The 24,122-nt window shown below is 42.6% G+C and overlaps 2 protein-coding genes across 2 annotated transcripts in view; one reads left to right on the top strand and one right to left on the bottom strand.

Moving 5' to 3' along the window:
- On the top strand, nucleotides 1-6,911 carry rps6 (ribosomal protein S6). Its single transcript, XM_088934571.1, has 6 exons — nucleotides 1-100; nucleotides 1,094-1,225; nucleotides 1,899-2,109; nucleotides 3,191-3,337; nucleotides 5,740-5,897; nucleotides 6,774-6,911. The coding sequence occupies exons 1-6, from the start codon at nucleotides 95-97 to the stop codon at nucleotides 6,867-6,869; spliced, it is 750 nt and encodes a 249-aa protein (XP_088790697.1). The 5' UTR covers nucleotides 1-94; the 3' UTR covers nucleotides 6,870-6,911.
- Nucleotides 6,912-8,615: 1,704 nt separating this feature from the next.
- Nucleotides 8,616-24,122, bottom strand: part of dennd4c (DENN domain containing 4C) — an 83,913-nt gene continuing 68,406 nt past the window's right edge. The window contains exons 21-33 of the mRNA XM_088934709.1: nucleotides 23,034-23,153; nucleotides 22,391-22,531; nucleotides 20,881-22,001; nucleotides 19,341-19,533; nucleotides 18,479-18,579; nucleotides 17,222-17,397; nucleotides 16,555-16,719; nucleotides 15,886-16,069; nucleotides 14,355-14,606; nucleotides 13,896-14,013; nucleotides 12,989-13,142; nucleotides 12,562-12,626; nucleotides 8,616-11,551 (exon numbers count right to left, since the gene is read on the bottom strand). Of these exons, the coding sequence (XP_088790835.1) occupies nucleotides 11,415-11,551; nucleotides 12,562-12,626; nucleotides 12,989-13,142; nucleotides 13,896-14,013; nucleotides 14,355-14,606; nucleotides 15,886-16,069; nucleotides 16,555-16,719; nucleotides 17,222-17,397; nucleotides 18,479-18,579; nucleotides 19,341-19,533; nucleotides 20,881-22,001; nucleotides 22,391-22,531; nucleotides 23,034-23,153 (2,927 nt within the window). The 3' untranslated portion in view covers nucleotides 8,616-11,414. The remainder of the gene's footprint in view (nucleotides 11,552-12,561; nucleotides 12,627-12,988; nucleotides 13,143-13,895; nucleotides 14,014-14,354; nucleotides 14,607-15,885; nucleotides 16,070-16,554; nucleotides 16,720-17,221; nucleotides 17,398-18,478; nucleotides 18,580-19,340; nucleotides 19,534-20,880; nucleotides 22,002-22,390; nucleotides 22,532-23,033; nucleotides 23,154-24,122) is intronic.

Consider the following 24,122-nt stretch of genomic DNA (forward strand, 5'->3'; position numbering starts at 1 on the left):
AATCTCGCGATAGGGCCGCGTGGCTATGTGAGTGTGTGTGGCGGAAGTCCGGTCTCTTTTCGGTGGCGGACAAGATCAGCGTCAGTCCCTCATAATGAAGGTGAGGAGCGTTTATTTGTTATTTTATCGTGTTTAAACTTATATTTATTTCGGCATACCCCCCAAAATAGTATTTGTACACTTTTCCTAACACGAATTCATTGGTGAAGTTGAAGATTGGAGTTTAGAAGTAAGAGATGTTTGTGGATTTTGATCTGCTCCACCAGCGGTTTACAGACCTAGTGTTAAAGATGGCTGCCTCCTGATAGGGAAAATGTGTACCCTAAGAGTTTTTCTCTGGCATGTGGCAGTGGAGGCAAAGTTATGGGCCGCCATGGAAGATGTGCAGTTTCTTGAATTTTCGTAGTCCATTAATACTATTTTAAACCAGCGTCAGACTGTGTGCACCTTCAGTTCATTAACAGCGTTGATGAAATACTGGAATTGCAACAGGCCGTCTGCCATGACTGTGGGAACATTCAGTTAAATATGAGGTCAAGTCGAACTAGTCACAAAAACCTCTTGGATCGTGAGCTGAGCCTGAATGGGCCGGTTTTTATTTTCCAAGAACACAGTCTCTTGAGCTTGTGATTAAATGTGGCATGCAATACCATTGTGTTATCGTGGGGCTCGAGTTTTTAACATCCAGGATTAATTACAGCATGGTGTTTTTAAGGTCGAGTCGTTGGGCGATTTGATGGCATTAACCGTCTCAAAGCAAGTTTCCTTGTGAAACGTTCTCTGTGGCATTGGTAGACGTGACACTATGTTCAAAATGTAGGTGAAGTCGCCATTTACAAGATGTGGTGCAGAATTGCGAAGTGTTTTGATGTTGATGTACTTATTGGCATGCGGGCAGAATCACTTTACTCCCAACTGTTCAGGCAAGAAGACTACATCAAGCTCTATGTGACTGAGCTCTGGTGGGAAGCGTTTGTTACAGCGACCTTTCTCATCATAAACATGGTGGAAGTGCCAATCAGCAGCGCCTACCTGCGCCCTTCTGTGAAGTGATCTCCCTCCTGAATGTGTGCGTTTTTGTCATTCTTCCCAGCTGAACATCTCTTTCCCGGCCACTGGCTGCCAGAAGCTGATTGAAGTCGACGATGAGCGTAAACTGCGTACCTTCTACGAGAAGCGCATGGCTACTGAGGTGGCTGCTGATCCCCTGGGCGATGAGTGGAAGGTGAGATTGCGGTGGCAGACCTTTCTCCGCCCAATGATCAGGTGGCACTAAGTTAAAAAGGTCTTGATTTAGACATTTTTGCGATCTAGGAACCATTTAGGCCCATGTTTTTGAGCGCTGTAATCCATTAAAAATTTTATAGGGCATATTTAAATCCTGCCATCCCTGTACAATAAAGTGTGAAAAGAATATTTTGCAAAGTACTGCAGCAGGTGTTTTGGATATGAGTATTGAAGCTATACTTTTAAACTTGTCAGCAGTTTTGTTATTGTGCCCACGTTCAGAGTTCAGGTGTAATACAGCGGGGGCCTATATGGTGAAGCGTCACAAAGTAATGATTTGCAGGCAAGTGGAAGTGGTAACAGGTGCTTGTCCCTGTTGCTTTTTAATAGTATCAGATATGAGCTCAGCTGAAGGTTTTCTCTGCAGTGCAATTATAGTGGCTGTTAATGCTGTACTCTTGCCTGTTAAGTATCACTTAGTGTTGATCTAGCCTGGTGTACGAACAGTTAAAGGGTTGTGGCATCAACATCTTAAAAGGTCTGAAGCTTCGTAAAGTGCCTGATCAGGTCAGCGGCTGGAAACGGGGGTCCCCGGAGCCGAAGTGCCTCGTACGCGTGCATGCTGCTCAGGTGGCAGTGGGTACAGACTGGCAGCGTCCCTGTGGTTGCAGGGCTACGTGGTGCGCATCAGCGGGGGCAACGACAAGCAGGGCTTCCCCATGAAGCAGGGCGTGCTGACCACCGGCCGCGTGCGCCTGCTGCTCAGCAAGGGCCACTCCTGCTACCGCCCCCGCCGGACCGGCGAGCGCAAGCGCAAGTCCGTGCGCGGCTGCATCGTCGACGCCAACCTCAGCGTGCTCAACTTGGTCATCATCAAGAAAGGTAGGGCCTGAGCTCTTCCTGTGTGGCTGCTCGGATTTCTGAACAGGGTGGAAAAAGAAGTGGCATTGCTCTGTACCTTGTTGCGTTGTCTTTCACAGCACTACGCTGAGGTTTTTTGCTTTCCCAGTGTAGGCTGGCAGTGTGGAGAATCCTGGAGACAAGTGTTTTTCTGGATGGGTATTGGGTGTAGTTACAGTTCACTCACAAGTCTCTTATTTGGTGTACACCACCCCACTGGAAATGTAATTCCAATTTTCTGTTATTGGACTGTTAAGTTAGACAGCTTGGTGGCACAGTAGTTAGCATAGTTCAGGTGGGTAGCTGCATCAGCATGCGTAGGCTGCAAAGGAACAAGTAATAGGTTTATTCCATGCTGAAAAAAAGAAGAAAGAAAACGCAACGTTTCGGCCGTGGAGCCTTCTTCAGGTGTCACCTGAAGAAGGCCCCATGCCCGAAACGTTGTTTTTTCTTCTTTTTTTCAGCATGGAATAAACCTATTACCTGTTCCAGTAGTTAGCATTGCTGCCTTGCGGCACAGGGGCTTCAGATTCCAATGCAGACCTGGGGTAATGTGTGTGTGGAGTTTGTATGTTCTCCCCTGGTTCATCTGGGTTTCCTCCAGGTGCTTCAGTTTCCTGTGACAGTCTTGGAACATATTGGTAGGATAGTTAGCTTGTGGGTAAATTGGCCTTAAGTGTGAGTGAGTGCTTGTCTGTGGTTCTGCCCTGTGATGGACTGGCGTATGTTCAAGGGTGTACCCTGCCTTGCTCCTGTTACTTGCCAGGGTAGGTTCCAGCTTCCCTGTGGCCCTGAATTACAAGAAGTGGTAATAAAATAGATGGAGTGTAAGTCCTGGAATGTTTTTTCCTGAATGAACTTGGCTGATAATGATTTAAAATCAAGCATTAATATTAAGGGGGTGAGGCATTTTCTCTTCTCAGATTAAACAAGTGAAGATGTATTATTGATGTGGGTTTAAAGTGGTGCTTGGGGGTAAAAGCAATAAGATGCTTAAAAGCTGTGCTCAGGATTTGTGCTGTTGATGTGAGTAATTTGGCTGAAATGCAGCTTTGTGCTCCAGGTGAGAAGGACATCCCTGGACTGACTGACAACACTGTCCCTCGCCGCCTGGGTCCCAAGAGGGCCAGCAAGATCCGCAAGCTTTTCAACTTGTCCAAGGAGGATGATGTGCGGCAGTATGTGGTGAGGAGGCCCCTGACCAAGGAAGGTGAGTGAGCTGCAGCAGTGGGTTCGTACATCACAGTGCACAATACCAGGCTCACGCACAAGTGAAATGAGTCTCATGAGTGGACGTGTCTGTAATTCAGGGTTGGCTGTTGCTGTCAGAGTTTAGCGTTTGTTTTTGACAATATTTGGTTCAATCATATGTAGATTTTTAGTAGTATTGCAAAGTAATATTACTACTGCTGCTGTATTAAAAGGGAGCTCTCTAAATAGTAAATTCTGATTTTCAAATATACAGTTGATATACATGCTGCCAGCTTTCTCTAAATGTTATTTATATTAATGACTTATAGGTAATGCACAAAAAATGTTAACACCTGGATAAATGAGGGCCACTTTATTTTTAAAGCAAGTCTTCCACACAGATGTGGCCCATGGCTTAAGCAGATAACATCCCAGCATTCCTAGGGTCGTGTATAGACAGGCATGGCTGCTAGAGGAGACCTCATCCACTTTAACAGAGGCGTGATTGTTGGGGTGCATTTGATGGGCGTTTTAGTGAGCAAGACTTGCTGATGTTTCCTCAGCAGTGGTGTCAAAGGTGGAAATCCAAGGGAGAAAGATAAGCAAGGGACAACCGTGGATAAAACTGCATACGGGATTGTGATATTGGTGTACAAATTTGAAAGGCAAGAAACAACTGCAGTCAACTGTTTTTTTTCCCAATCCTGGGTATGATCTCCACAGAAGGGGATTCATAGTCAGGTGACAGTGTACACAGTGCTCGTCACTCCTGGCAGTGCCTGTTTGCGAGTCCACTGGTGGAAAGGGGCCAGGCTATAGACACTGGAGAAGTGGAGAAATGTGATGTGGTGGAGAACAGTTAATCTGATGATGCTCTTGACAAAGATATTGTTCATGATGACAGCGCTCCAGTGCGCAGAGCATGTGCTGTTACTTGCAGAGGCTACCTATGAGTAAGAGTTAGATTTGGAAAAAAGATTGTTGACATCACTTACCTCCTTCTAGGAAATATTTGAAAGCAGTAATGTAAGACAGTGTTAGAATGTGTAGTTGGAAGCACAGAGTTTAAAGTGAGGGACTTTAATTCACATTTTGTATGTATAGTTTTATTTACGTGTATGGTATTTTTGGTACTTGTATGCATTAAATGACAACTGCCATGTCGATCCTTTTGATTTTCCTTGGTACATACTACAGCATTTGGTAATCCTCCTTTTTTGGTATCGTAACTGACCAGACTGTGCGAGAGCCTAGATCAGTTGTTCTTAACCTTTACTGCAGCTTGTACCCCTTTGGTTAAAAAAATCTGTTATCGCACCCCTTATCAAAAACCATTGGAGTAGATCAGTTCTTTAAAACTAAAATATAACTGTAGAAGGAAAGTTTTATTGCAAAATTAAAATCATTCTCAGAATACATGAAATACTACACACTTCAAATGTGTATTTTAAAATACCTGTGGTTTGGTTAAACAAAGTAGTCTTTAATGTGCCTGTACTTAGTGTTTTTGATCATTTGTAAAAAAATCTGGAATGTCTCATACGCAAGGGTAAGAACCACTGGTCTAGTAGATCAGTGGTGCAAATCTGAAAGAGGGGTAGTTTAATACACAGATCCCTGCAAAACTCTGCTAATTGGATCAACCCAGTTTGGGCATTCACCCCTTGTTCTATACTGGCTAATACATTTTAAAAATGTGCTACATTTCAATATAATTAAAAGGACACATTCTGTCTTCAGGTCAGCTGAACCTTACAGTTGTTGAAAACATGACAGCAGGTGTATGAAGGACCGTTCTGTAATAAACTGTTGAGAGTGAATTGAAACAAAATTGTGCATTGATAGCATTAAGTCTGAAGTAATTTAGTATTGAAAAATACCGGCACAATGATTCCTCATATGAACATTTTGATCATTGGTGGCTTATGATATGAGACACCAAGTAGTTGACTATTCCTCGCTTTTAGCATGTATTAACCTTTTACTTAAATGGTGAGGATCCCACTGAAAACTTTGGTTTCCTATTGTTAAATTAATTTACAGTCTCTGTTTTCAGTAAGTCACTGGTGGAAGGAACTTGTTACAGGGAGGACTGTAAATGTTAATATTGTTCAACTAAATTGACACCTGCACTCATTTGTGCAGCTGCTCTCTAGGTACAAAAGTTGAATCTATTCACGCCTATAGGTATATAAACTCTGTATATTGTTCCTCAAGGGGACTGTGAGCAAATCTGTGTGCTTTCCTTTTGTCCAGTTCAGAGTGTTTTTTCCTTCCCTCCTTAGTACTGAAATAAATTGGGGTGGGGGGGCGTAAATAAATGGTGTCTCCATTAACATACATCTACATCTTAGCATGTATTAATGAGGTGATGCTGTTGCTGTTGAAGTAAGTGCTTCATGTCTTCCTCAACCCTCACAGGTAAGAAACCCAGAACCAAGGCCCCCAAGATCCAGCGTCTGGTGACCCCCCGCGTGCTGCAGCACAAGCGCCGGCGCATCGCTCTGAAGAAGCAGCGCACCCAGAAGAACAAGGAGGAGGCTTCCGACTACGCCAAGCTGCTGGCCAAGAGGATGAAGGTGAGCCGCTCCTGCCCTCTTGCTCCTGTTTTCCTCTGGCTTCAAGGAAAGGCTGCACGTTTCTGGCCGATCTGTATTTCTGGCTTCTGCAATCTACTAGGACAGCCTGTAGAAAGTGATTATATGCTGCTTTTTATGATTATTAAATTACATTTTTAATGTAATATGTTTTCAGATTATTCTTGTGGTTCTTGTCTGTATTGAATAAACAGAGGAGTATCAAGATCTCTTTCTATAGCACGTTCCAAGACAAACATTTTAAGTTGTACACAGTAGTGGTAAAATGTTTGCACAGCTTTTGTAATTTAATCGGAATGATGGTAGTAGTCTCTGAAAACCAGAGTACCAAACTCATCGTTTGTGTGTTGTGCTGATTTTTGTGTGGATAATTAGTGGAGAAATGGGCATTAATGTCCTGAGAGCTTTTGTCAATGATGTGCTCTTCACTGATTGAGTCTACAACAGAGCTCTCCAGCCCTTGTCCTGAAGAGTCCCGATACAACAGGTTTTATAGGCAGATCCTTAATTCATTGGTTGCTAAAAGATCTGGAAGGCTTTAATGATGATTGATTACATGTATAATTTGGAAACCATTATAAAAATCCAAATACCTTAAGCCTAAGGGGCCAGGGGTTCCCTTATCTGAACCATCTGTTTTCTGCCTTGATCAATAACTTTAAATTGGTCCTAGTCTGAAAAAAAAGATTGGGGCTCTCCAGGATTAGGATTTGGTGATTCCTGGTCTACAGTGTTGTGCATTTTGTGATTCCTTGGAGTTCAGTCCTGTCTGCAGTCGAATTGCTGTTCACAAATTATTTGACCACTTCAGGCCTGTTTTTTTTTGTTACAATTTTGTCTTTTTGATTTTCTTGGTAGGAAGCAAAGGAGAAACGTCAGGAACAGATTGCCAAGAGACGTCGCCTTTCCTCTCTGAGAGCCTCCACATCCAAGTCCGAATCCAGCCAGAAGTAAAGTCTTTACTGTGTAAAAAACAAATAAAATGTTTTGCTGAAATTTTCAGTGTTTGTGTGAAATTCATACATCAGGATGTTGTGCATACAAGGCTTGGGGGTTAGTTAGCATGGTGCTTTCAAGGGGATTATTCTCGAGTGTGAAGTGAATTCTGTATTTTGGGATTATCTGATACTCTGATTTAGTATGCAGTAAAGGCCTGAGTCCTTTTATTCATGAGGAATTTACAAACTTTCTGCCAGTGCTGGATTCCATTAAGTAACTTATGTGGAATCAATATTTACATTCATTATAGATTAATCATTTTATGATTGTTTTCCCTGGCAAATGTTTTAATATAGTAAGACATGAAAAAATAATTACACAAAAATTTGGCATTCCTGTAACTTCATAACATCATTTACCCATCTGTATCAAATAGGTAAGTTTTTCATAATAACGAAACCATGGTTGGAGGTTTAATTTGCTCAGGAGATGAAACGGGTGGAGTTCACACAGTGCAAGAGAACAGAATTGATTTAAAAACATGCATGAAGTACATGGAAAAGTATTTTAGAGAGCTCTATGTGAACATCAATTTAACGTATTGAGAGGAGAAATATTTTGTTTGGTGGGAACAATACACCTGTGGTGAGATGTTCTGTGAAACCAAGATCAACGCCCTTAAATGAGGGAAGGGGTTACTGATGTCCAGTAACTTGGACCAAATTGGGGTGTGTGGTTTGTGCCTGATCCACATTCCTCCACTGTCGCACGTGTCTTGGTACAGGCCGATAATCTTATAATCCAAAAGTGATCCTTTTCTGGCTCTTAAAATTACATCAGCAGTGTGGTTGCAGCCTCACACACCAAGAGTCATACCCGACCAGCAGTCAAACGGCTGAAGTTAATAATCCCTTAGACATACAGTACATAGAGCTTTTCACTCCAAAGCACTTTACAGGTAATGTGAAGCTATGACTAGTAAAGGCCAAGGGGGAAATTAGGCCAGGACACCAGCGTAACACCCCTATCCTTTTCTAGAAATGCCCTGGGATTTTTTAATGACCATGCAGAGTTGGGATCTAAATTGTACATCTCATCTGAAAGACTGCACCTTTTTTTTACAGTATAGTGCACAGACCTCAGAGTGATTCCCCCCCCTTACTGCTCTCACATCTTTTCAGTAGCAACCTTAGTTTTGCCCAGGAGGTCTCCCATCCAGGTACACACATGCTGAGATTCAGTAGGTCGGCCATTATGAGTTGCAGGGTGATAGTTATAATGCCAGATATTCGAACTTAATCTACTTATTCTAAAAATGCTTCAGCAAATACAAAACCAGAACAAGGTCCACTCACCTGATGCTTCTGCTTCCTTCTCTTGTGAAGGACGAAGGAATTGCAGGGGGTAGTAATACAATGGACATGAGCATTGGAAATGAATTGCATTATACTTTTTGGAACTGAACATTTAACAATTTAAAATGAACTTTTTTAACTACATTAACATCATAGTTAATAATATGAATGAGTGTCATTAAGAGAAAATTAACTCCACAAAACTCATGGGCAGCAGAAATGACTACAGGACAGAGAAACACAAGGCAGAGGAGGTCAGCTTGTTGTGTGTTGTGTGACAAACCCATGGCACAATTAACAGTAAAGCAGAAAAGAAAAAGGGAAAGCTTTTAGAAAGAGAATCCATTTTCTACCTGTGTAGACAGATCCCATCCCCATGAAAAGATGCCAGTAAGAGAAAAGTGTGTTAAACCAGAACGCTGATTTATTGCATTTCAGTTCTGTATAGACAAATTCACGTACACTAGACAGGACTTGGAAGGATACACTAAACATTGTTTTCTGAAAAGGGCACGGCTCCACTATACAAATTCTAAAGAGCGCATCATCTCTAAGTGAAAGAAAAGATAAAATATACAATTTAATATGTGCTGGAATCACTTGATATCATGATGTTTCAAAAGTAAAACCAACCCTGCATGGGCATTTTTATGTACAAATCCAAGCAGAGCAGTGCAATTTGACAATTTTAATAACAATATTCTCAACAACAAATAAAATCGATCGTTCACACTTTTCCTGTTTCTAAGAATGGTTAACTACATTAATACACCCAAAGTGAGTGTCATGAGGGGATAGTTTGAGTATCCCTAAAACAGCTTTTAAAGATGTAATGGTACTCAACTTGATCTCATGTTTAATGTTTGGACAGTCTAGCATGAACAGAAACATTTTGAATTTTGTCTCGCTCCAAGAAGCCAGCTTTCTGTCTCCTTAGTCTCTAATTTCCTCTTTACATACACACATACAAGCATATCTTGAGAGGAAAATAGACACTTTTTAGAAATGTCCTTGAGGGAGATCTGATCTCACGGCAGTTTACAGCCACTCCAGGACATGACTTGCGAAGCTCACAAACTACAGCAGAAACCCCTTCTAGGTTAAAATGTGAAGGTGCTGAAGAGATCTCAGCTCATGATAACATCTATTAGGTTTTCTGGCGATCCAACAAAAATCAAAATAGTGAAAAAAGGTTACACATTTCTGCAATACGTTTCTATTCCAAAGGCTAGACTGTCCCCAAAACCAACATGTGTACTGGTTAGGATCACACTGGTGTCAAAAGCTTTTAAAAGGGAACTTTCCCATTGTCTATAAATGCAATGTACAAAAAGACTCCTTTAAGCAAGGAGGAGCTCACCCAGTTCTGGAGTCTGGAGGCCCCCACAGCTGCTGGCTTTCCTTCCAGCTGAGCCTCATTACCCAACTGAAGCCTTGCTTGAACTAACAAGTCGACTGATTGGAATAATCTAGAATTTTTTTTTTAATCAAACATTTGGAAGTTTATTTTATTCATGAAATGCGATAGTTAAAAGGCAACCTCCAACATGCTGAAAAGCTGCAAACAGCTCAAATTCATTCTATTATAAAGTCAGTTAAGGGCTCAGTTGTGTCACTGAGAACTTGGCTGGAACAAAAACCTTGAAGTTTGTTGTCCTTCAAGGGCCAGGAGTGGCAGCTCCACATCTAGTTTACCAAAAGTGCCTTTTTTGTCATGAAAACAATTTGATTTGCAGTTTAAAATCGATATGATTGGATTTTCAATTACACAATTAATCGAACCTTCAGAAAAGTGATCAAGCTGCATTCTTCAGAACAAAAGCTTTCAGCTGCAGCTGGGTAAGAAAAAAATTCTTCCTGTTGGTCTCGTTATTAATGTGTTCAAGGGAAAGGGTGCAATTTCAGACAGGAATCGTACAGCAAAAAGCCCGATTGGAGGTACAATACTTGTAGAAGAGAACTGATTTGTTTCAGTAGTTTCTCTATTTAATTGTTTCCCTTAAGGTTCGCCTCTGCCCTTGGTAAAAACGGCCCTAACACTCACAGTGATGAGACAATAAGGTCAGATTATCTCATTGACAAACTGTCTGTAACACGTAGGCAAGCAGTGCCGAGACAGGTAATGCACAACACGAACTCGAGCTGGAATGTTTTTACAATTCAGACTGATTGTCTACAGGTACAGTCAGTATTTGTTAACTTAACAGTCTACTCAACTCCACTTCCCATTCTACTTGAGTGTCCACTACACTATATACAACAGTATAAAAATATCTCCAGTCCCTCTCCCTCAATCAAGTAATAGAAAACTGAAGGTGCAGTGAACACTGCAGAGAGGTCACTTTCTTAAGACTGAATCTTATACACAACTAGAAGGGAGAAGGCGAGAGCTCTCATTGAAAAGGCAACCCTGGTTCAGATTCGTTGTCAATAAAAAAAAATACAAAAACCATTCGACGCTAATGGAAAACCACCAAACAGCCATTCACATGAAAGTGCAAAATCTTTTTTTCAGGCCTTGCTTATTTCTAATTGCGTAAGGTCCATCGCAAGTTTAGGGACGTGAAGCTTCAGTGATATCTTGGTCAGGAGTTAGAGCTACAGCCATTGTGACTCTTCACATGTATTCTAGAGAATGTGCTCACTACCAGGAGGCTCCTCAAAAAGCAAGGGAAATCAAGGAAAAACTCACTCTAACCCAGTTATAATCCCATGCTGGAAAAGAATGTGCTGGATTTTTTTAGTGAAAGATTCATCTACCTGTTGTCCTTTGATGATTTGCTTGGGAGGTGAAAACACCTGCTTTTGAGTTTATTACTAAGGAAAAAGTTATTTCTTCAAAGAGATTTTATTCTATACGGTAATACATCTAGAAGCACAGGGCAACTAGAAAAGCATGATTTATGACATTTTTACAACAGAAAAATATTTTTTTTCTGTAGGACCAACAAAAGAACGGTTTCAAGTCTAGGCTGATGATGACGTATATTGTAATGAGGCAGAAGCAAAAGGTTTCACTATTACAAAAAGTACCATCTTTGTCTATCTTTGGGTGATATTCCAGACTTAATAATTCAACAAGTATTATCTCCCTCCTCCTGCCCTGAGAGGGCAGGGGCTCCGCCATTGCCCTGCACTGCTATGGTCAGCGCCAGGCCGATGTTGCTCTAGTGGTTCAGTTCCTTCAGGTCCAGCCAAGACCATGTCAGATGACTGGGGCCCCAAAGCACTTCTGGCACCACTGGACGCTGTTGCTAGGTGGAGCGTCGATCTTGTCCAGGGCTTTCAGCTGCTCAGGGCTGAGCTTATCATAGGCCAGCTTGTACTCACGGTCAAAAGCCTCTGGAAACAGAAGAGATTTCGACACTGGGTCAGTTTTATGGGAGAAGGAACGGCAACCACTTGTGAAAATGGGTCATGACGTAGGAAACACCGTACGCGAAACACCTGGAAACCGAGAGGTTCAGAAGATAAACGTACAAACGTACACGAAACAAGTGAAAGCCTTTTGAGGTATTGAAAATTTTGAGAGGGACTAAAAATCAAAGTCAAGCCAGCGCTTCTGATTCAATACAAACACCAGGCTTGGAGGACATTAATGGGACCATAAAAGGTCTCAGTGTTGAAGAAAATCTGCAGCATGGATAACTCTGGTGAGGTAAATTAAATCTTATTTTTTTATTTTGAACATTGTTAAAATGAAAAAGACTTAATTGTGGAGATATTAAAAAATTAAGTGTCTTTTAAATTCTGCCAAGTTCCTGTAAAGATAGAGCTTGACGGTTTAGCATCCGCAGTCACTGAGGATAAACCTGTCCTTGCTTTGTGTACTAGCTGTACTGTTGAATGAAGTTACTTCAGGTGAAGTAGGATAGCTTGATGGTATGAAAGTTGGCACTACTTCCTCACACCTCCAGTGTCCTGGGTTTAATTCCAGTTTGGGACAGCTGTTTGTGTGGAGTCTGCATGTTCTCCCTGTATCAATTTGGTTTACTGCTGACCTCTCAAAGACATTGTTAGGTTAGGTCTGTTTGGGCATTCTGAACTGTCTCTTTCCTAGGTGTGGGGGATACTTGTTAAAAACAGAACGATTCTCTCAAAATGTTTAAATCAATGACACCTGAACTCTGTGTCTTGTGATAGCATAATGTAACCAAGATCAAGTCCATTTTCAGCATCCCACCACTTCAAAGCTATATAGAAATACATAATTCTGATGAACGCCTGTACATTATTTAACATATAAAACAGAGCAATATGAAGATGCAGTAACTACGTGAATAAATATAAAAAATAAACTGTAATATGGAGAAGCATGGGAAATACCTCTTAAGATGCCATTAACAACTCACCTATATCAATATTCTCTCGTCCCAGAGACACCAGAGATAGAAAGAGGATCTCTCTGTAAATACTCCTGAAACACAGAAAACAAAGGGAATTCACCAAGAGGTTAGGCGATATGGGACATTTACCAAGACTCCTCCTAAAGCTGACTATATTCCTTACAGAGGAAACTTCAAATTCTATTTCATACCAAGTCCCTATGGTTAATTTAATACAGTAATGTCTACAATTCAATGCTATGACATTGATTAACACGCAGTAGTCCTAACTGGTCTTAGATTCGTCCGATTTCTCCCATAAAAACCATCATCCATTAGTTCAAACGTACTTTAGGGCTTGCTAAACTAGATAGGTCTGTTGTCTCCTGATTACAGGCTCACGAAACCAATGAAAACTGAGTGTCTAGTCCTGTGGTGATACATTAGTTCTGACCTTTGGCGTTTGTTATCCGGACGTTTCTTGATCTCTCTCAGGAGGAGGCTGATGGGCCCATAAACATCATTAACCTGGATGCTTCTTACAATGCTGTTTAACAGAGTCCTGATCTCCAGATGGTCCGCTGGTGACAACGAGCCCTTCTTTTCCACTGCAACAGGACAGCAACAACAAACACAGGCTTTAGAACACAACTGCTTTAAAAAACTTAGTAAAATCAACTACAAAATTGAATCTTTCTTTAAAAACAGAAACCCCCGCCCTAAGTTTTATACCTAAATGTTGCACTTTTTATGATCATCCCTGTTTTGCTGACATCCTATGCACTTCAATGGACAGCAGGGAATAATGATACTTTGTCAGACACAACTGCAATATGTTTTACATCTCTACTCTTAACACTGCAGATTGTTTTGATTACTGTAAAGGGGACTTCAAATCAACTTGGAGAAAAAAAAACATGCAATCATCAATTTAAAGGATCTAACAAAAAATGGTACAAGTTTTGCCCTATCCAGATACACAACAACACACTGTTGTATTAATAATGAGTAATGTGGATGAAGGGTGAGAAAACCTACAGTAGTTTTAAGCCAATGTTACTTTTTTAGGTTTGCAAGGACGGTTATTTTCACATCTGCCTTCACTTCCCATAGCAAAGACTATACATACAGCCCTTTCTACTGCAAGTGCCAGTCTAGGACATTTTCACATAATCAACTGTGAAGTACAGCCAAGAAAAGAAAGAACCTAAACAGGAACAGAAGTACTAAGAGAGGTGGCACTGGTAAAAACAATACATGTCTGTTATTTTGTACACTTAAAGAATATCTGGATTGTCAGTGAAATTGCCAAGTACAGGTTTAGCTGACGGCAGTGTGTGAAGTTAGTGAGGTGGACTGACAGAGACTTCTCCAGCGCAGGTACAGTGGCTCCCCGGGTTCCTGGTGCAGGTTGATGTTGTCCCACAGCAGTTGCACGTACACCTGCTTGCTGTCCTGAGACAGGGAGGTCAGAGGGAGCTGCCACAAGACAAAAGGCACACGGCACAGTCAGCAGCTTCTACACAAACACAGGGGCGCTGCTTCTGCTGTCTGTACTGCCTGGGACACCTTTGGACACTGATGTTTTTATTCATCCACATTTTTCCTCTTTTCTTCATTGTTTGCCAGAGCTATGCAAGCCTTCCTTCATAACCATAACCCAAATGTCTGTTTACATAGTACAGGACTGTACTTTGTGCATGTTAACAGAAAACTAGCAGTATTATTCCAAAGTGGGGGAATAAGACTCCTGTCCTGCTGTCTGCTCTTTCGATGGGGGTCTAAGAAGACCTTCACCATGCAAGACGTTGGGCTCTGACCTGCACTCCGTTGTTACAGTGCTCTGAGGTGAGGATGAGGCCAGGCAGGATGCTGGGCAGATCCAGTCTCCTGAAGTACCACACCAGGTTCCAGAAGATGATGGGATGCTGGTTCAGAAACTTGTGGGTGTAAATGACCTGGTCTCCCTCGTTTTCTAGCAGGGACTCCAATTCCTTGCGCAACACCAGGGGGCTGAGGTAGGGAACAGACACGGGCAAGGGGTTCGGCTTCTTTTCCTGGCCCAACGTGTCCTGGGAATAAAATAATATACAACCCTTTTTACCAGACTGGTCACGAAAAAAAACAACCTACAGTACTTGCACTTTAGCATACACCAACTGTTTGCCTCAAAACAGCTATTTATTGACACCTTGTTCAGATGGATATTAAAATTTTGCTTCCTGATTAATCGCATACCTGAATTCCTACTGCCTACTTTGAGGAAAACAGGAGTATTTGGATTGAGAATTGGTAACTAAATGGAAAACGTGATTCTGGAATGCTGCAGAGATCTGTACAAGGACCACTGCTCTTCTTAATTCACTTCAACGATCTAGATTCCTGAACAGGTAGTATACTAGTCAAATGTGCAGATGAGACCAAATAAGTAGGACTAAAAACACTGTAGAAGTAGCAAATGAAATTCAAGAGGATTTAGATCACATTTATGACTAGACAAATACCTGTCAGACTAAGTTTAATGTACAGTGCTGAATTTTGCATGTAAGTAGTAAAAATATAACTATAAATACAAAATGGGAAATGGAAGTTTCTTATGGAAAATACCTTGATGTTTATATTTTAAAGAACATATCATTTACATTTGCTAGACAATGTAGGGAAGTAATAAAAATGCAAACAAAATTCAGGTAGATACAGTTAAAAGTGCAGAATTTAAATCAAGTGATGCTGTCTAGAAATTTGAGAACAATTGTTCACCGTGTAATAGAATTGCTGGAATTCACCCAGATGAGGGAGTGTCCTGACAGGCTGAATTAACAGAACCTTTTTAGTCTTAATGTGGGGACCCGATACAAATATTCAAAATCCTTGATGCTGACAAAGTCAACCTAGAAGATTTATTCAGAACGAACAATGAAACATAAACAAAGGCACAAGTGGAAACTATGTGGAAGTGCACTTAAAACTGAAAGCAGAAGGCACTTCTTTATTTATAGGGTTGTGGCAGTGTGGAACAAGCTACCCATCCATTTGGTTGACACCAGTTCTTGGGCTTTTTTTAATAAGTGAAAACCTTGGATCAATTAACTACTAACTACCAAACAGGTTACCTGTTTACCAGAATAGCCTCCGCTCCTTTGAAAGCGTTCTGTAGTTTTTATATGTATTAAAATCTCTAAAAATCTCTGGAAAAACCTGTAGAGTGTTACACTTCTGTTACAGTCTTCAGTCATTTCAGAGACAGCTTTCTGTTATCGCATGTGATGATATACGCTCTACAGCTGACGTTAGAGGGCAGTGTTGGCTGTATCGGGCCTTGCTTGGGCAAACAGTGGATTAGCAGCTCACCGACACCTCCTGCAGGCTGCTGGGAAGGCTGGCTGTAGAGACACCATGGGAAGGATGCTGGGAGAAGTCCATGCTCTGCAGCGGCCCCCCGACACTGTTGCTGCGAGTCAGAGACGTTCCTCGCTTGACAGCCGGCCTGTCGCTCAGCCCCAGCGGCTCAGTCTGCACCCTGAGAGTCCCCTCGCTGGGGGTAGACCCACATCGGAGACAAGTCAGCCCTACAGGACTGGACACATGTCTGTTCTTCTAAGCCTTTCTAATCTCAGCAGCACTGTTTTACAGACAGTACACTCTCGGACTGACAGACTTCGGACAGACAAAATCTGCTGAAGGTGAACTTGTCTATAAACTCAGAAATGCCTAGACTTCCACTGCGATAACGATTTAATACACAAATAGTAAAACAAAGTAAAAATATACACATATGCATATAATTAATGACTGAAATACCTATAAGGCAATTCTTTATGATGGGTGGTGTTTGTGTTTCATATACTTCAGCAAATACACAGTTTGTATATTTATGAGAAAAAGGGCACAAGAACAATTTTCATTGACTGTGTTGATTGCAGATTATAGGAGCTTTTACTCCTATAATAGTGTTTTGGGGCTGAAAAACATCATTTGTGATTTAATGGAAAAACCCAGATCCCTCTCAGTGCCAGGTACCTGTTCTGTTCGGCAGCATTCTGCCCTGTGACCCCCAGCGGACCATCGTTTAGGGGGTCTGCAAAGCTGATGAGGTCACCAGCAGGAGCAGGAGCCCCAGCCGTTGCCATGGGGACACTGTTGCTGTGTATGCTGTCTCCGGAAGAGCTGGGCTTCAGGAAGAAGCTGTAAAAAAATCACCAAACCTCTCAATTACTGTTTTAAAACATCACACAGAAACAATGGAAGAAAGAAATAACACATTTGGTTGTGCAGATCATTCTATTATTCATGATTTCTGCATTAACGTACCAGAAACACCCATTGAATGTGAGAAACGTTGCAAGTTAAGGCCAAGGGTAGCAAGACTTTTTTTTAATGGAACAAAGCTGCAAAGATTTGATGAACTGTAATCACTGTAATCAGTTAATCCTAACCAAAAGACCTCCAATGTGTGATTTTACAATTGTTAAATGTTACTCTTTTTATTCTACCACAATAGAATCAGCCACCTGAAGCCACACTGCTTAACGCTTTAAAACAAGACAGTACATACAGGAACAGAGCTACCAGGGAAATGTGGGATTTACTAAAAATGAAAAAAAGGCCTTTTGTGATGGAAACAGATTTGGTGATTACCATTACAGATGCCAGGCAATGTACACAGACAAAAAAAAAACAAGCTCACCTTGCAGTGCCTCTGAGGTCCTTAAACTCTATGTTAAGCAGAGGCAGGAAAGTGCTTTTACAGAAGGGGCAGGTCGTGTTCAAGTTGGAGTCATCTGCTGTCCAGCCAGCCATGATCTCCTCATCGTACACCAGGGCCTCGCAGGCGCGGCACTGAGAGCAGCTGGACATCAGCACCTGCAGGGGGCGCAACACCAGCTGAGGAAGAGGTGCCTAGAGGTCTTCTAGCTCTATCATGTCTGCTTCGCCAGGAAGGGAAGGCAAAATTCACAGCAAGCAAACTGTGCAGAAATTGCAGACTCCTTAATTATTTACATTCTTGTTGTGCTTCACAGTTTATTTATAACTACATCTGCTTACATGGTGTCTGGAGGTTGTACAGTTTTACTAGGAAGCACTTTCAGAATATCTGAAGCCAACCACCTTTAAACATGAAACATACTTGCCTGTACATGAGCAACTACATCTGATAAAAAAAAATGGACATAAATGCCAAAATGGGAACATTTTCAAAAATATATTTTGTATTTTACCACCCTAATTACACTTTAAACATAAGATATAGAGTTTTTTCTGGTTTGGTAGTGTAGATTGCTTGATACTATATATTATTACAGTACGTAGGATCATAGCAACAGGATTTGACTGACTAAGACCTTCTATTTTGAAAATGTTTCTGCAAAACTATAAAAGCAGTCTTATTGTTGACTGTTTATATAATCTACACATCCTACATAAGTAATAATTAGCTCCAGCAGAAGAACTGCAATTAAGCAGTAACAAAATTATGGCTAGCATTAAATTGTAGTGTTTTGTGAGGTACAGTGTTTTCAAACGCTAAAAGACAGGATGCCTGTCAAGACAGACTGGTCTTAAAACAACACTGTTTAACTTGTCCCTGCTGTCACTTCCTTATTTTCATAGACAATGACTATGGGAATATCAGGGTATTTAAGAACCAGTGCACCGTGTTTCAATATGACTACACATAGGTCTTTTATACCTGACTAAAAAAAACTTTTCCAACAGGAAGAAGGGGAAGAGTTTGAACACTCTGGAGTCACAGTTACCTTCATTAGCAGACACTGAGGGAACACAATTTACTCCAAGCAAACGTAGCCCACTCCTTTGCTTTCCTCATTATTACCTGGACGGGTACTAATTTAAATCGTTCTTCTTACGGTGACTCTTATGGTAAGTGGACATGCGATTTCATAAAAGCGGGTTTTCTACCCCGGCAGCAGGCTGCCTGTCTCACCTCAAGCGCACAGTTCTGACAGATGCTGGAGGTGCTGGCGTGATGCGAGCTCTGCTCGGACTTCTCCGACTCGGGGCCTCTCGCACACCGCGGCGCCGCGCCTGCGCACACAGGACGGTTCTGCTGTTACTGCACAGCGCACCACGAAAACAACCACAATTCACCCGCCGTTTGCTTGGTTGTGTTGCACCACAGCTTATTGCTTGCAGTTGTTCCTCTACAAAAATACTGAAAAAACCTGAAAGGGCTAGGAAATATGCATACAGAGAATGAAAATTATACATGTTGAAAGCTGAAAAAATGCACGATGTATGAAGCTAAAGTCCGCCGAGTATGTTTAAAGCATTTCTAGAGAGTTGCAGTTTTGGGAAAACACGAATTAGCATTCTCCACAGATTCTTTGGCATTCTGGTCATAGAGACCTGTCATTACCGATGTGAAGGGCAATTCAAGGAGAAAGACAGACTAACAGAGACACACAGCATGTACAAAAGCAATGCAACTTGTACAGAAGTAATATATCCCAATTCCTGAAGGCAGTAATGGAGTGTCTCTGATGAATAAAGACAATGACGGGGATTGCAAAAGCATTTGATGACTGGAGAGAAAGGCCCTTGTCCCAATTTATGTCAATCCTTGCCTAACAAGCTTCATCTGACAGGGAAGTGTGAATTCTTCTGGTGTTTGAAATGTCAGTGGAAAGGAACCTTCTGTCCTCAATTTCTTGAGGCCACTCACTGAGCGGGCCATTTCCAACATTCTAGAAAGTTCTGGTAATGAAGTGTGAGTGTGATTTTCTAACCAGCAGTCGGCACGCTGGCGAGAGAGTATCGCGTAGCGTGAGAAGACGACGGCTGCTCACAGGCAGGATGATGGAATCTCCCCGTGTCGCTGCTGCTGCTGCTGCCCAGGCTGGTGCTGCTCTGCGTGAGCCCGTTGGAGGCCAGGCCAGGAATCGCCCCCTTGGGGGCAGGACCATTTGCCTCGCTTCCGGACAGGAGGTGTTCCTCCAACCCTGCCGGGAAACTGCCTTCCTCTTGGAAATGGTCTTCCTGCTGTACGTGGGAAGAAAGACATGAAGGCAATTACAATGCTGGATCCGGAGAAGCATAATAACACAACACAAGGAACTATTTGATTATATTATTGCAAAAGAAAATCATCCCCTGTATTTACGTATGTAGTACTTTTCATCAAGGGACCCAAATGTCTTGAGATAAACAAGTTAAGCCCTTTAGGCATCGATGAACTGAAACGGCCATTCTGGGCAACGAACGGCAGCCCTCATACTCCACTCCGCTACACTGCAGGTCAGGGAGAGAAGTGAGGAAATTCTTCACTCATTGGGTTAAGGAGAAACTCTGGGACTGTTTAAGCCCAGAGTGGAGTTTAGCCAGGACACCGGGGGTTAACACCTCTACACTTACGAACACTGCCACAGGATTTTTAGTGAGTAAGTGGCCAAGACCTTAGTTTAACATCTCATCCGAAGAAGCGCACCTCTTACAGCACAGTGTCTCTGGCCACCGAACTGGGCCATTGATCTGAAAATTCTGCTCCAGATGGAGGAGCACAACCTACAGTTCACCAACACAACTTACAGCAACATCTTTGGCTTCCTTAGAGGTCTCCTATTAAAGTCCTGACCAGGCTCAGTCTTACAGTACATAGCTTCTGAGATGTGACAAGATCAGACTACATGGTGGTAAAGTGTATTATGTATATAGTGCAATATGGCTTTACAGGTAACAGAAAGACAATATTGCACCAGGTTAACATGGTGAGTCCATTTCTCTCTTTCAACTGGCTTTCACTTCTGAGACTCATTCTACAAATCCGGGATAGATCACAATTGAATTATCTTGAATGATGAAATGCAGATTAGAAGAATTTTTATTCAGTAGCAAAAAACCACCCATATGTCCAAGAAATACATTTCCAGTATATCTCTTGGAAATAATACACAGGGCTCTAACTTTATAAAATCTCATAAAACATGAATGTATTATTGAAAGCCATGACAAAAAAGTGATCACCCTTCACATTTCATTTGAGACATGAAAAATATCACTAAAGAGGGAAATGAGAATCTGTGATCATTCCTAAAGGTGTGCACAAAATTCAGTACTTTTTTTGAGGTGTTCAACTCTTACAAAGTCTGCTAGTGCAATTGTATTTTATAAAAGCAAAGCACAGGTATGTAGTTCCCTGTAGGAATTAAATTCTATATGGTATTTAAGGAAATTAAACATCAGTGTCTCATTCAGTAGCCTACAGTATTGGTAGGTCATTTGCTGTTACTCACACGTTTGGATTATATATGACAGCAAACCAAGATCCTAAGGCAAAAAAATTGAAGATTTCTTAAGCAAGACAGAAACACACTACTGTACTGAACTCACCTCATCGTCTGAGTAGGAGTAGGCTGAAGCCACAGCCCCCCACACTTTGCTGGCAACATTGGCAGCCTGCTTCATGCCCGACTTGAGCACGTCCATCTTGGGGCCAGAGAGCAGAGTGTCCATCTTGATGCCGGAGATGGTGTTGATGACAGATCCTAGAGAGCCATGCGGGGAGGAGCGCACCAGGGCAGTGAGGGAGGACGAACGCTGATTCTGGGCCTGACTGGAGCTCTTGGGCTTTGCGGAGAAGGTCTTGGACCTGGCCACAGAGGGGCTAGGCTTTAGAGGGTCAGCGGCAGAGCTGGGTTGCTTCACAGAGGCAGAAGGCAGGCTGCACCTGCGCTCGGGGGCCTTGCCCGACCCGGACTGAGCTACTTCCTCCTTTGCTTCGCCCTGGTGTAGCTCCATGCTGGAGGACTTTGTGCCCAGAGGGCTTTTGAGGTTCATGTACATTTCAATCTCATCAGCCAGGTTCCTGGACACCACCAGGGGGACAGCCCTCTCGTCACTTTGGACCGAGATAGAGTCTGGGCTCTCAGAAGCTAGCAGAGACAAGGGGTCAGCTCCCACCTCCACATCCTCCCTTTCTACTGCCTTGGAGTATAAACTGCCCCTCTTGGTGGAGTCCCTCTCTATAGATTCCCCCCTCAGCACCACTTCCGGTCCCTTCCCAGAGAGGGCTGACCTATCACACGCTGCCCCTTCAGAGGCATTGTCCTCGGTAAGATCTGGGAGCTCCGGGCAAACACTGCTCTCCACTGACAGCTTCTCTACGGAATCCTGTTGCTCCTGCTGCCCATCCTCCATCCCCTGGACAGAGGAACTGTCCGATGATGGGACTTTGGTTCCAGAAAAGGCAGCAGCCAGGATTTTGGCATCTGCTCCCATCTGTATGGCGATCTCGTCGACGTTCATTTCCAGGCTCCCCTTTTTGAGCAGCATGCCCGCCCGGCTCTCTGCGCTGAAGCTGCAGCTCCGCTCGGAGAACGTCTTCTGACGCTGAAGGTGCTGCTGGGCCCCCGTTTCGCCCGGGCTACGTGGTGGGAGAGAGTGGCCCTCCTCTGCGAAGACCACGTCCTCTCCTGTGCTCTGGGAGGAGAAGAGCGGCCCAGCGGCACTGGCTGAATGAACAAGCAGAAAAACCATTATATTCAGTGAATACAAAGTAAAAACATCTCTGAAAAATATTTCAGGACTGCCTGTAAATGGTTGCCCATTAGCTGTTGCCTTAAGGTAATTCAATAAAACCTGTATCCAGGTCTACAAGTTTTCTGGTAGCACACTTTGAGAATTATTAGATTTTAACAAGCTTGTGTTAATTGTAAAGGCCTGTACTAGCTAAAACCAAGGCACAGTGACACCAGATTGCAAATGCTTGTTTCGCATTCATGCAACACAGACCAGGCTTTCAACAGTGCAGTCACTGCCCTACGAGGCCTACTGATGCACAAGTCAGTGCGTTTCCTAATTAAGATGCTGCTCTAGCATGACCGACACAGGTCTCACACACCAGTGCTCCCTCTGCCAGCACTGCTGTCCAGGCTCCCAGTTGACAGCTTCACGATACTGTGGCCCGAGGTCGGCAGCTCCACAGGGCTTGGGGGACTGGCTGTGGCCGCTGGGGGGACCTGGGAATCGGCAACATCTTCACCTGCAAACAGACAGAACTCTTATTAACTAGAGCATTTACACTCTCACACTCGGAAGGAAGAGAATGTTGCTGTAGACAGTCTCTCTCTAGGGTTGGAAAACAGTGAAAGTTTCTGAAAACACAAAGCAGTACAGAGCAATAATCACACTGGTGCAGTCAATGTGGGCATTTCCTCTTTACCAGATCTGCCCCCCCCCCCCACTTGTTCCTCCTGCCCTCTTAAAACATTATTCTGAGAAGTTGTAGTAATTCTTGGGCGAGTGCCTTTTGACTGGATTTTAATTTACAAATTTTCCCTTCTGATGCTCGGTTTTCTAGTTAATTCAAACTTCAATCTTGTAGTCAAGACTTCCAGAGAAATCTTCTATGGCTCAATAAGTAGAATTGAAGAGCCCTGCTACACAGCAGAAAGCCAACAGATTCTGGTGACACTCACGCTCACAAACAGCTGCTCGACTGAATAAACACATTCACAGTTAAATAGGAGAACCGTACACATTACCGTTTTGTTTCGCTTTGGTTATGCTTGGCTGGTCAGCTAATGGGAGAGGAGCAGTCGTCGGGACTGAGACTTCTGGTCTCAGTTCGTCCTTCGACCCGTAACCCTGGTCCGACTGACCACCTGTATCACAGGAGGAAACGGTCAGCAAAGCACCGACCTCCTGGCGTGCTCGGAGCTGCGCGGGTCTACAGAAATGTAAACCCTTGCACAAAACCATTCTGCACATACAAAGCATCTCATGAGGGAGAGCGGAGACACACAACCTTACTGGCATCTGGTGTTCTGAATGTTGTCAGGATAATGTTGACCAAAGTAATAAAACACCACAAAACATACAGATGTTAATTGTCTTTAGAAAAGGGTGGAATGGGGGCAATTCAGAACATCATAATACAGTATATGGAAATTATAGAGTATCCTGACCTACAGTAAGTGTAGCTGCACAATATGTTTCAAACCATTTGTATTTATTTTTATCAGCAGTCAAAGAGATTTATTGCAGCCATTAAAACACAGTATTTTACATGACAATTGTAATTTATATAAACACGTATAAAAGATACACACAACAGTGCAACATAAGCAGATACTATAGTGAAACTTCAACAATGCCCAGAAATCAATGAGAGCCCACTCTTTAGGCATCCATCAGTAGTGCTATTTTTGCACCATGACAATAAATATACAAAAAAGCCAGGGAAAAACTAATAGTGTATCTGGGTAACCAAGTGTTTATGCTTCACATTACAGGACTAAAAACACAGACAAGACAAAAATGTATCAAACATGTGAGAGTAACTACTTCTGAGAGTAACTTGGGCTCACTTGTTGCTAATGTTAACTTGCTATGTGTAAAAGCACCTGGGGCCCCGAGTATGAATTCTGCTCATGAAAAAGAAATGGCTGTAGAGGAACTATTACCTGAAGCATTTCCACTTTTAAAGAGGAACACAACACCCACTCCCTTCCAAAGCTTCATCTCACACATGTCTTTGCCAAAGCCAAGGACACATGTAGCACTGAGAGACAGCACGGGGAGCAGAAGCAGGGACACAAAAGCCGAGAGAGGGACACTTTAGTTTTTTGAGG

The sequence above is a fragment of the Atractosteus spatula genome, chromosome 1, assembly GCF_055471065.1.
Source record: "Atractosteus spatula isolate fAtrSpa1 chromosome 1, fAtrSpa1.hap1, whole genome shotgun sequence".
In the NCBI taxonomy this organism is placed as follows: Eukaryota; Metazoa; Chordata; class Actinopteri; order Semionotiformes; family Lepisosteidae; genus Atractosteus; species Atractosteus spatula.

Bases quoted from the DNA above. Each gene is read 5' to 3' on its own strand.
- rps6 (XM_088934571.1), top strand. The intron at 2,110-3,190 runs GTAGGGCCTGAG...TTTGTGCTCCAG, and splicing joins CTTGGTCATCATCAAGAAAG to GTGAGAAGGACATCCCTGGA. The intron at 5,898-6,773 runs GTGAGCCGCTCC...TTTTCTTGGTAG, and splicing joins TGCTGGCCAAGAGGATGAAG to GAAGCAAAGGAGAAACGTCA.